Source organism: Pseudopipra pipra, chromosome 2 (genome assembly GCF_036250125.1).
Source record: "Pseudopipra pipra isolate bDixPip1 chromosome 2, bDixPip1.hap1, whole genome shotgun sequence".
Taxonomy (NCBI): Eukaryota; Metazoa; Chordata; class Aves; order Passeriformes; family Pipridae; genus Pseudopipra; species Pseudopipra pipra.
Genome location: NC_087550.1, coordinates 99,348,724 through 99,361,770, shown reverse-complemented (window position 1 = coordinate 99,361,770; position 13,047 = coordinate 99,348,724). Strand labels below are relative to the sequence as shown.

The 13,047-nt window shown below is 37.3% G+C and overlaps 1 protein-coding gene across 4 annotated transcripts in view; it reads left to right on the top strand.

Annotated features, from left to right (window-relative positions):
- The window catches only part of MID1 (midline 1), a 174,724-nt gene that overhangs the window by 106,293 nt on the left and 55,384 nt on the right, over positions 1-13,047 (top strand). For 3 of the 4 annotated variants that reach the window (XM_064646589.1, XM_064646590.1, XM_064646588.1), the window contains exon 3: positions 4,223-4,306. The exons of the other annotated variant lie outside the window; for it this stretch is intronic. In XM_064646589.1, the coding sequence (XP_064502659.1) occupies positions 4,223-4,306 (84 nt within the window). The remainder of the gene's footprint in view (positions 1-4,222; positions 4,307-13,047) is intronic. 4 annotated transcript variants of the gene reach the window in all.

Sequence of the window (13,047 nt, the reverse complement as noted above, 5' to 3'; positions counted from 1 at the left end):
AAACTTTCAAATAGAGACAAGTTGTGTTTTTTGGTTGGTTTCTTTTTTCTTAATCAATACATTCTAATCTGTGCTGCAAAGAAAAGAGTTAGTCCAAAGGCGAACCCTACCTATCTTTCCAGAACTGTTATTACAGAGATTTCTAGATATCAAGTTGATAGGTTGTGTATGGGACTGGAAGCAGGGGCAACTAGAAATTTGGAAATGAACTTTTTATTGCTGTTTTTTTAAAATGCTGGTAGTTACAATTTTTTTTTCTCCACGAATGATCCATTTTTAATAAAATTTCTGCGGAGAAAGAGACAGACTAAGAAAAGGAGAACCAGATTAACCTTTCTATTCTTTAGTAAAGATTAGGGAGAACTCCCTACTGGAAGTTCACAACTGTTTCTATAAGTAAACATACATATAAGGGGTGATTTTGTAAAAGGCTATGATGGGAACTGCATCCTTCAGTCACAGGTGGGCTGCTAATTGACATTGAAGGCAACTTGTACAAATCCATAATACAGGATACCAAAGCTCAAGTATATGGTCCATACAATATATGCTCAATCTATAACTATTTATAAACATTGAAATCACAGCAGGAACATGGACCTCACACACTAGTATATTCATACCTGGTGAGAAAATTGCTCTGCACTTCAGGAAAGAAAACATAGTTCCTTATATGTGTAGCTATTTTAGAAGAGTCATCTTAAGGCCAATAAGAAAAATAAAAGCTGAAGCCTACTTTTTGCTTATCTTGTGAAATTTCTGACCAGTGTATTCGGTTAATGCCATTATCTTTCTAACATCATTCTTATAAAGTTCTATGGTCTTCATGCATTTTTTGCTAGAATACATTCAGCCAGCTGTGTGTTTCCTCATACACATTTGCCTCTCTGTGCTCCCACACTTTTCTTTTGTTCTTTAAACCACGTGGGTTTCCTTCCTCAACAACAGCAACTGTTTCCTTGTCCCCATATGTTTACTACGGTCTTTAAAAATTCCCCTCAGAGAATATGCATCTAAGAAATTAGTTTTTAAAATTTTTGACACTATGACCTTTAATGACATTTGTGAGGTTGACATCTCTCTCTGAGTCATATCTCAGCATCCTGTACACTCAGGCAGTACTTCTCATCAGCATGCATGGTTGTAGTTTATCGTAGTTGAGATCAGTCAGGAACAAGATCTGAAGAGGAAGGATCTGGGGAGAAACAAACACAGCTTGAAACAAAAATAAAAAGTCTCTGAGATCTGGAGAAAATGAACCAGTCACATGGGTTGAATAACTTACATTTATAGAATCATAAAAAGGCTTGGGTTTGAAGGGACCCTAAAGATCATCTAGTTCCTACTCCTGTCATGTGCAGGGATTTCTCCCACTAGATCAGATTGCTCAGGGCTCCATATGACCTGGCCTTGAACACTTGCAGGGGTGGGGCATTCACAGAATGGGACAAACACAGAGACTATTTAATTTTTACGAGATCTTTTTGACCTGACACTGATGAACACATGCATATATATGTGTTCTAATAATGAATTTTGGTTTTAAAGCATGCTCTGTAGTATTTACATATAAAGTTGATAAATTAGTTTAATTTTAACCAACTGTCACTCATCAGTAATCAGTCAGTCACCTGTGGGCTATGGATAATTATCATTATTTAAGTTTTAGCCTAAATTCTCTAACATTTAAACAAGGCAGTATTTGAGTAAGTGTCCCTGGAGGGAATGTTTCAGTGCTTGGCTCTGCCTCTAATTACTACAAATTTCTGTTAACTTCACAATTATTCACTAGTGACATTTTGTTTATACACTAAAGAAGGAAAGATGTTTTAGTAGGTTTAAAAATTCAGTGTTCTTTCCTATCTGTTGATTATTAATTGATTCTCTGAATATTGATTTACTTTGTATGATTATTTTTTGGATTTTGCATGTTGTAGAAATGTTGGAGTTCAGATGGATTTATGATGCTGAGTAATCGTCTGCATAATTACAAAGGAGCCTGAGTAAGCCTATGCTTATGCAGCTTGATGAATTCCAGCCTAAGTCCTCTGAACCATTCCAAGAGGAGAGAAAAAGGCTCTTTTCCCACTCTGCAATGTAAAAATGGGTCACTATCATTGCAAATGGAAGTCTACCTTCCTAGATTTGACAAATTAGCTAAGTGCTTGGCGTTATTCTTTAAAAGGAATTAGCTAAAGAACAGCTCTTTAGGATAGACCAGTTCTTGTGAACCTTCTTTAAAAATGCTTAGAGGAAATATGCTAGTCAATAGATCTCACTGCATTATTTTAATAATTTAGATATTTCTCATTAATCTAGACTCTTTTCCTAAATTTGGCAGGCACAAAAATATTGCAAATATGAGTGTGAATCTGTGATAATACAACAAATACTCTAAAAATGCAAAGCTGTATTCACTGTAGTACTTGACTGTAATCCTTTACAGGCATGTACTATGCTTTTACTCATCCTGTTAAAGTTAGTGTGTTGCAATATTGTAATAATGTATAGCATGTAGTATCATATGCATTGCTTTTACTTCTCCTGTGGCCAGAGGTTAGCTCCCTTCTTGGTGTTTATAACCCAGCCCCAGTCCAGGCTGAAGTCTGGAAAAGTGGCAAGCACATTACAAAGCAGGCTATATGGGGCAACAGGACTAACAAAGCTACAAGTAGAGCAGCTTGATAACACTTCCAAATAAACCCAGTTTCTTCTCATGCTCCATGAGTTCAGCTTTCCTTCCTTGCAATACTTTCTTGAAAACCCATGGATGTCTTCAATACCTGTTCTTTTGCATAGGCTGCCAGCTGGGCAAGCAGCCAGGCAGCACAGGGAATGTGTCCAGGGTAGGTGGATGCTTCAGCAGACCCTCGGTCAGCTCAGTTCCCACCACGATTTTCCTCCTCAACAGGGTCATTAATGGAGCTCTCACTCCACTACTCAGAAAATTTTAATGACATTTGTAGAACTTCAGCGTATCTAAAACTTCTGTCTCTGTTTCTTTGAAGCTAGACATTTGGTCTATAACTGTTGTAGATGTGGAAGATAGCTACATGGAAGTATAACAGGCAGTCAAGTCAGAGAGAAGGATGAATTTAAATGAAACCCTGTTGGAAACAAAGAGTTTTCTTTGCTATCCTCAGTATATTCTCTCCCTCTAGAATTCTAAAAAAACATACTTTTTCACTTCCTGCTCTTCCCTCCTTCCCCAATACAACTCTACACAGTTAGTTGGACTAATTTTTCCAGTAAGCAGCTGTTTAAAATATGTCTGTAGTTTCTGTACATTTCTGAATGACACAGTACTTCTAGAGATCAGTGTTCAAAAGATGCTCACCATTCTACAGTTACAATACAGTTGTAATTTGCTTATCTAGAAAGATACACAAACAATAATAGCATGCAAATAAAATATTTGTGACTATCTGAAGTCTGACTGATGCTTTGCTTTTTCCATTTTATTTTTGTTTTTGTTGTTGTTAAATCCGTGCCTTGCAAATGTGTCCTTTCAAATCTGAGGCATCTGGAAAAACTAATCAGTAACATTTCTAAGTAAAAGTTGCTTAATTTTCAGAGTGGTTGTAAGACTTTCAACAGTCACAAACCTAAAGGAAATAGTGTAGGCTCTAGAAACTTCTGAGGAAAATGTCACTTATCTAAGTTTTTTGAGTAGTTTCAGCTAATCTAGAACCTCATCAATAGGAGGGATGGTTCTGCTTTACTACTTGTTTCATGATAACTTGTTATCCACTGCCTCATTGGTGCTAGCTGTTACAATCATGCACCTGTGAGAAGGATTTGTTTTCACTAAGAGTAATATTTTGATGTAATGGTTATATGCTCCCACATGCTGTAGTGCTGATGAAAGGATGAGAGCAAGAATGACCCTTTCAACAATGGCATGTTCTTAAGTTATTTTAATAACTTCTGAAATAAAGTTACTAGCTGCCAAAAAAAAAAAAAAAAAAAAAAAGTAGATAAAACAGAGTTTTTGTCTGTCTGGGGATAAGGGCTTAAAGAGAGTCCATCCTCTACTCTGAGAAACAGTGTGGGTTTTTATAAAAGGATATCTTTCCTGGAACTTCAGATCTAGTCTCTGAGTCACATACCACACACTGACTTTGCTGTCTAATTCCTCTCTTTTAAATTGCATCTACCGTAAATAAAAGATGCAAGGATGCCATGAACTCTATCTGTATCAATTCATTTCTTTCTCACCAAGGAACTAACCCCACCCTGGAGTCCAGAACTTGCTGAGAATTCAGAAGCTGTGGCAGTATCTCTCTGTAGTGACATGATAGGCCAGGTAAGGAAACCTGCATTCATAATTCAGTTTCCTGAACACAAGTATATACTCATCCCATAATGAATACATTTTCAGTGGTCATGTGAAATAAACACTGTCAGTAAATGAGGGTGTTGCTTTTGTACTTTTAAGTAGAGCAAGCCTTTTGGCCACTTACATAACTTTAAAATAGAAGGGAAGGAAGACATACATAGCAGAAATTGTCATGCCCGCTCAAAATTAGTGAATAGAACATCATTAAATTATCAGGTTTAATGCATAAATAATATTAATTGTTACCTGTAGTTGACAGGCTGTTTTGAATAGTGAATAATGTTTGACCAAAGAGACATGATCACACACCTCAGCATATCCTCTTCTGAAAACTGGCAGCCGTTGTACATTATTCTATTCCCTCCTTTTCTCTTTTATCATCATATGTAGTATCAGATGCTGACTTTTCATTTTTGGTTTGTAAATTCCTCTCTTCTTTTAATATCACAACATCAGTGAACATAGTGATCTATATAAATATTTTTTAAACTGCTAAAGGGATTTAGTGAGTCCCTATTAGTTTTTAGTGAATCCACGAGATGCTGCCCTTGGTGTGAAATTGCCTGGCAATTTCTCACCCTTCAGCACCTCGCTCTTCCCACTCTGTCACAGCTCATCACCTCCTCATTTTTTCTGCTGCAACTGTGTGTGGAGATGCATTGCAAACTGGCTCTCTTATAGGGGTTTAAAGTGTAATTCCTGTTCCCTACTTTCTTTCAGAGTTTTAACCCACACCTGGCTTGCAGTGCAGCCACACAGAGTGGTGCCAGCAGGATTAGGGTAGTGGGTAGGGCAAACTTCTTAAACTGGCCTTGTCATAACAGCCAGTAAGTGACAGTAGTATGCTAAAGAGACTACAGTTTTGTGTTGTTGTAATAATTGTATATAACCAGTCCCAGTCAGTTGACTGGTGGATGCTGAGAATTAACATGTACAGGCTGCCAGGACATTTGTAGTGCCTGTTCCCACCCTATGAAAACCGGCAAGTCACAGTACCTGAAGGGTAGCTGTGGAAGGCCTCTGGGTACTGCTCTGAGGCCAGTTTTGCATTACCTCATTAAATAGAGTTAGGCCAGTATTGCTTTTTTTTTTCTTTTGTACATGAAGGAAATGAAATACTCAGTGATGTGAAGTGGCAAAGGCCAGAGAATAAACATCACTCCTGGGAAAAACAGTCAAGAAAAACCGTATGTGAAAATCTTGCTCTGTAGATTTTTTTCCCACCAGCCTGTGCTCAAAGTAGTGGAGCTCTCAATGATGATTTTTTCATTTTTTTCTTTTCTGGATGTTATCAGTTAGGAATATTTTTTTCCTTAGGAGAAATAAGAAAGTAGCATAGTAAACCTGTTCCTTTTAAAAACATGCTCACTGTGCACTGTGTCATTTCCTGAATCTCTTAAAAGAAGTGGTAAATCTTGTTTTGCTTAAGTATTTTTTTCACAAGGGAATTGGAATTTTCTAGGATTTCTCTGTGTGGGCTAAGTCAGGCATATGAATTCATTTTCAAAAGCAGCTTTTCTTCCAAACAGTGACTTATTCCTTGAACAAACAGCAATATCTAGCAGGGTAAGACAAATGGCTAACACCTAATAAAAGTACTGGAGGAGAACATTTCACCCTTTGACATATGACAAGTGTTGGACAATATCTTTAAAACCAGTTGGCACCGTCAGGTTGGTACATGCTGAGTTTTGGATTTAGTGTGAGAATAATGTTGATAACTGATGGTTTAGTTGTTCCCAAGCAGTGCTTAGTCCAAGTCAAGGACTTTCATTCCTCTTTCTCTAGTCTTTTTTTAAATTGAGTTTCCGCCGGCTGTACTAATTAGGAGACCTGTACTGTATACCCTCAAAAGAATTAAGGATTTCACTTCAGCTAAGTGGGTTTGTCTAACCTTGTGAAAGGAAGGCTTAAGGGAGACCTTATCATGCCGTTTCTGTATTTACGAAGTGACTACAAAGAAGATGGGGACTTCCTTTTACAAGGACTCCCATGAAAAAGATGAGGGGTAATGAGTACAAATTACTACTGGTGAGATTCTGATTGGATACAAAAGAAAAATTTTTCACAATCAGTGATTGGAATAATTTCCCCAGGGATGTGGTGGATTCCCCAGTGTTGGACAGTTTTAAGATTTGGCTGGTCAGGGTGCTGGACCATCTTGTCTAGACTATGCTTTTGCCAAGAAAGTTTGGACCATAATCCTTGAGGTTCTGTCCAGCCTGGCTGTGTGGTACTTAGTTGTGAGCTTGAGTTAAACCATAAAATTAAGAAAACACATATTGTGAAATAATCATATTATGGAAAATTAAACCACTTTAATTTTTCCTCTGATTGCTGATGTCAGAGAAGAAAAAGGAAAAAAAAACTACAACAGAGATAAAAGTGTTGGTCCTTACACTAAGATATCCTTAGCAAATGAAAAATCAAATAATCACAATAACATTGCAACCTTTTGTTAATTAAAAGCTAGATTAGGAGAACAAGTGTTTTAGTTCAGTTTCTTTTCGAATAAAGATGGTATGAAATCCTACCTAAATCAAATCAATGGCAAAATTCATAGAAATCATAAGTTGATAGTTTAGAATAGTAGAGGATCCTTTGATGTTTGCCTTTTTAAGTGCCTACAAAAGAGCAGTATTTCCAAAGACAACCATTGGACTACTTCTGGTTTTTACTTCTCACATTTGGCATGCAAGAAGTATTCTCAAGGTTGCAAAAAAGAATTCTGAGAAACAATAAAAATGAGAATGTTGTCTCTATTGGTCTCATTTATGTGATTCTGTTGTAAAATATGATTGCATTTCTGCTGGCAGATGGAAATATTTTGCTAAATTGGAAAATATAGCTGATATCATAGGGATCATTTGAGATTTATAAGAAGGCTATCTGGTGCTGATGTTTTTCTCTGTCAAATAAGCCCACACAAAGTCTTGCAGAATTATTCATCCAGAGGGCTCTTTCTCTGAGGCAGACTAATTTCTAATTCCCATCTTCTTTCCTTTCACCTGGTTTTCCCCTTTCCTGACACCCAGTCTCACTCTCCTTGCCTGTTCAAATCCTTTTCCGGTTGTACATGCTCAGCATCCGTGTCCCAAGATTAATATTTCCCTGCCTCTACATCTGTATTTATTCTAAACCTTCTCCTTTGGTTCCCAGACTGCTTGGACCTCCATGGATGCTCATCTATATTCGGTAAGCTCCTGCCATGCCACAGACCACTATTCTGCTCAGGGCTCTGCCCTTCCTGGTCTCTTTCCCTAGTGGATCTGCCCTGCAAGGCTTTATTTTCCCAGCTGTTTCCTCAACACAGTAATTCCCATTTATATATTCTCATCTAACTACTCTGACTTTCCCCTGGTCCTTCTTCTGCTCTGTTTCTTCCTCCCATCACCTTATCTTTCCACCATCTCTGCCCCTTTTTCATTCCTGGGGTTATAATTTCCAGTATCTACCCTGCTGTTTTACCCTCTCATTTGAGGCTCTCTTGTCTGGCTGTACTTCCAGAGGGGCTTCCAGTTCACCCAACTCCCAGTCTCAGTATCCTTTTTCTAAGTGACCCTTGCTCGCTCTGTTTTCCAGCTATCCATCCCCATTTCTTCCCAGCACCACCTTCCAATCAAGCCTCACCAGGAGCATTTTTTATCCATTGCTAGTCCACCTGATTCCATGTCTTTATCATAATCCTTTCTCTGTCTCTAACATATGACGCTTGCTTCATGTCAATTTTCAGTTGAACTTTTCTGCATTACCTAGTGGGTCCTCATGGGAGGGCAACTGGTGTACAGGAGAGACAAATTCTCTCTGCTTTTAGACCTGGTATATCACCCTGCCTTAGGTCATCAGGTGGGAGAAGTCATTACAAGGATATTGTAATTTGGTTTTAGTAGCCCTGAGCTGTACCAGGATGGTACACATGCCATCTGGTCAACTGGGAGTCTGGAGCTCAACTAGCATTGACAGTTTTCGGAATTTTTAGTTGCAAAACTGTGATGAACAGTTTTTCCAGATCTTATCTGAATTTAGGAGGACTGACAGCTAAAGGCAAAAAGTCATATACCTGGCACATAAACCTGTCCTGCCAAATTTAAGTCCAGCTTTCAAAGCACTGAAACAGCAGAGCAAGACTTTTCATCATTAATGGCAGCATATTTTCTGTAACTTGTTTTGTAAAATTAGCTGGTGGTTTTATCTGGCATTTGCATAAAAATGGAAATTAAATAAAATCAGGCCAAGGAAATATTATAACTGGAAAATTTAATCTGATATAACTGAAGTTTGACATTTCTGTATTTGAAATAAGGATCTAATAATGGGAAATGTCAAATACAAATAATCATAGGTGAAACTACAATCGTTGATATGAGCAACAGCTTTAAAAAGTCTGAAATATGTTCTAAATACTTGAGGATAAATTATGAACTGAGCTACATCTTTGGAAATCATCTGATTCTTAGCATTCAGCTATTGGCTGGATTTAGCCCTTTGTGTATAGTGAAACTTCTACTTTTAAAAACTTGCTGCAGGCAGACATTATAAATTCTCAGCTTTCTAAGTCCAGATATGACCACAGTAATTGCAGAATCTGACCTCATGTGCAAGAGAGACTGCAACATTTTGCATACTAATTTCTTTATTTCACCTAAAACTCGCAGTGGACCAACAAGACAGCCATTAGTATATCTGAATCCAGCTATCCATAGGCATGTATTCCGGATGGCTGTTTCCTGGGTTGTATTCAAGAGAAGAGGTTGAGCCTAATGGCCATAATGACATGACTGTATCTTAATGGCAACACACCACTAGCAAAACATTCCAATTAACAGGGGATGTACTGAGCTGAAAGAAATGGTTTCAAGTGATGATCAGCCTGGTGTGAAATTATAAACTCCATTGTTAGTATCAAAATGACTAATTACAGCTCTGATGCAGAATAGCACACAAATTTTTTATTCTGTGGGACTAAACTGAAAATGCTTTTAGCCTTATGCAAGACCTCTAGGGAAAAACGAAGAGCGTGAAATATTTAGCTTGCATTTTTATTTAATTGGGACATTATTTCAGTACAAAGTATTATATACTATTCTTTCCCCTTTCTCCAATCTTTTTTTAAATTGTATTTCTATAGGATGTCCTAATTAGGAGACCCATACTGCATGGCCTCAAAAGATTTAAGGATTTCGCTTCAGCTTGACTGAAAAAAAAAAGCAATATTTAATGGGACAGTGAAAAACAGGACAGCCAGGCTATTATGGTAAAACTGAGAAGTAGGCAGAAGTTTTATATAAGGATGTGTAATTCATTTAGGTGGTTCTTTCTTTACAGTTTTCTATAACTGTATAGGAGTAAATTCTGTTAGTTTCATTTGTACTTCTATGTAAAGCAATCCATACACATTTTAAGGCTTTTTCTTTCTTTTGCCCTACAGCTTTCACATCAAGAAAGCAAATGTAAAAGCAGTTAAAAGCAGGTCTGAATCTGTTCTCTCCATTGATGGGTTTTTAATTCAAAGCGCTTTGAAACTTCCATGCCTGTTAGCGCAGCCCAGGAGCACTAAACCACAAGTGCCTGATGCCACGTGCTGGCAGACTAAAACCTGAAGAAAGAGTGGCAATTTTTCCACCCTTGCTTGGAGTGCCCAACCAATGCTGAAGGGAGGAAAATAAATCAGATTTCTGTATCTAGTTGAGTACATGAAATAGTAAAGGCTGAAGATGCCTTGGAATCTCTGTTCTATTTGCCATCTCTCACAATTGCACTGAAAACAGAAAACATCCCTTAATAAGCTGCAGTCTTGCTCTTTGTCAAAGATTCCAGGTGAAGCAGGAAAGACGTAATGTTTCTCTAACTGTACATTACCCAGAAATTTTATTCACTAAAAGTTGATATTGTGCAGAAGGTAAGATTTCAAAGAATAGTTTAAAGGAAGTGAACAGAAAAAGCTATATGGCCATATTATTCACTCATGGCTTACCACATACTTTAAATAGTGCAGTCAAATGTACAATAAGTTGACACTTATGTACTATTATGATGAGTCTATTAGTCATATATGATAAATTAATAGGCTTATCAAAATCCTAAAATTGATTTTCCCAAAATATGTCTCCTTGAAAACATAAAATCTTAAATTCATGGGTATTTAATAGTTCCTTGTACTTTTATGGAAAGCACATTAGCTTACTTCATATTGGGATGTTCTTGGTCTCATAGCTCTGCTGAAACAGAAAGTAGTGTATACGAAAGCTTCTAAAAATATACTTCATTAAGTTCTTTATATAAAAGTTATCTAAGGCTCAACTATTTATCTACAGATTTTCACGATTTTAGTAAAATTTATGATGTATGAAGATAAGCATCTTAATTACAGAGTTACAGAATAATTTAGTTTGGAAGAGACCTCTGGAAGTATCTAGTCAGCCCCTTGCAAAACGAGGGCATGTTGCTTAGGGACTAACTATTTTGATTGTCTTAAAGGATAGAACCCCACAGCCCCTTTAAGCAACCTCTTCGGGCAACCTCTTCAGCATTTGAACTTTCAAGCATTTGAGCTTTCAAGGTGACAACAGCCACTTTTGCTGTGAGAGCACATGGTCAGCTCATTGTCCACAGGATCTGTGGGGCCTTTTCTGCAATTATCAGGGTTGAGAGCTGTATTTCCAAATACAGTGTTTCCTTAAAGAAAATCAACAAGTTGTGCTATTAAATCTGTTGCTTTTACTCTGTTTCTCTTTTCTTTTGTTCGCATTTGATTTTTGTGCTTGTTGTTTGACCCTTAGTCACAAATGCATTTTTAATGTAAAAATTTCATTTGTACCTAAGACATTTCTGAGGTTACCTGTAGGGAACTCTGCCAGATGAAACAAACCAGACTTCTATTTACTTTGAAAAGTGCCCAGGAGCTAGTGTCATACACTGGAGACATACCACAGCACATGTTTAGTAATGGGAATGGACAACCTTAAAGGTCTGGACGAACCCATCAGGAAGTACTGAAGTCTTCTTTTTCCAGATACGCAGTTCCAAAATTGCATTCAGCAGCAAGATAATTTTTTTGTAAAATGTTTCTGAGCTGCTAATTTTAGAAGTCTGAATTGGGAATGTTGATCCAGTAAGTTTTCATTTTGATCACTGGACTGTGGCAAGGGCAACGTGCCTGTGTTATGCCAAACCTAGGCTTCTTTGAGGCATTGCTTTTACTGTCATCAGTAATCATGTATATGTTGTTTGAGAAATAATTGATACCACTCTGACAACAAAGTAATAATCATTATCTTGAGCGCCCAGATAACTTGCCTGAACAAATATGTGTTACCAGCACACGGTATCCATGATGAGAGGGATCTCCTTAACTTTACTGGCCTCTGATGAATCTCATTTAAAGCCCACTGACTCAGCAGAAAAACCAGTGTAGCCTTCAATGCATTTTTTATTTAAGGCATTTTATCTTAGGGAAACTGAATAATCTGTAAAATAAGGATCATAAAGTTTTTCTTTTGTAAAAGTAATTGAAATTCGTATAGGGAAAGTACAAAGTATGCATTATTACTGTTTTATCTCTATTAAGAAAATTTGTTTCATCAATTTTTTTAATTATTTGAATGAGTAATTTAAAGCGTTTTAGGGCCTCATGTATTTGGTGTGTCATTTGTTTCTTTCAGTCAAAATAAGGTGGTTACTATGGAAACAAAGACATTGGAAGATTTGAGTTGCTGTTAGCTTTGGGAATAAATGCATTAATACAAAAACAAAAAGACCCCTGAGATATTGAATTATAAAGTAAAATAAATTCCTTATTAATTAAAAAATCCTGAATAAAAGCTAGTTTTACACTGTGTATGCAATAGAAGCCACTCTGGCAGAAAAAAAAATGAAAAAAATGGAAGCTAATGGACCTGTCATTTCGATATTCAATATTATCTAGAATATGCAATTTCCAAAATGGAATTCCCATCTCCTGCATGAACAGTTACAACAAAGTGAAAGGTTTACCAAAACCAACTTGCTTTTCCTGTCATAATGTAAGAACAATTTGGAAAATAGAACCTCTCTCAACATAGTTGCACAGGCAATATATGGTGTAGTTCTCCTGGCACCTCCTCAGCTATTTGCACAATTACTTTCTTGGCCATCTCACAGACTTGCGTGTTTATGCAGAGGGCAAACAGGCTCTCATGTACAGTACTGAGGAAAATAAGGCTCTCAGTATGGGGGAGCCTGACGTCCTGAGGGTTCAAAAGTGTTCCCAGGATTTGTCTTCCAAACTTCTGGAGATACAGGAAGGAGTGGACCAGGCCAATAGGAATTAGAGAGATCTCAGTTCTCCTCTCCTGTACATAATTCACTTTTGACTGTTAATGACCCTCTAGTGCTCAAAATCAGGAAAGAGTTCTGTAATTGAAATAGTATCAACTTGGCCAATCAGCTCAAAATACAGCCATGGAGCTCAGTGAGCTAGAGTAAGAGGCCAAGCTAACCTTTAGGTTGGTTTCACTGGAGTACTTGCTAAAATACACCCGTGCACATGTGCACCCATGCACACGCACATGCACACAGAGCCATACTTAAAAGAATAATTCAGTTATAGGTACAGCCCTTTAACTAATAAAAATGGTTAATAAACCATCAACCATAGAACCCTGCAATTTGGAAGAGACCTCGAATGATGATCTGTTTCAACCTTGCATGTAGAAGGGAACCTAGATGAA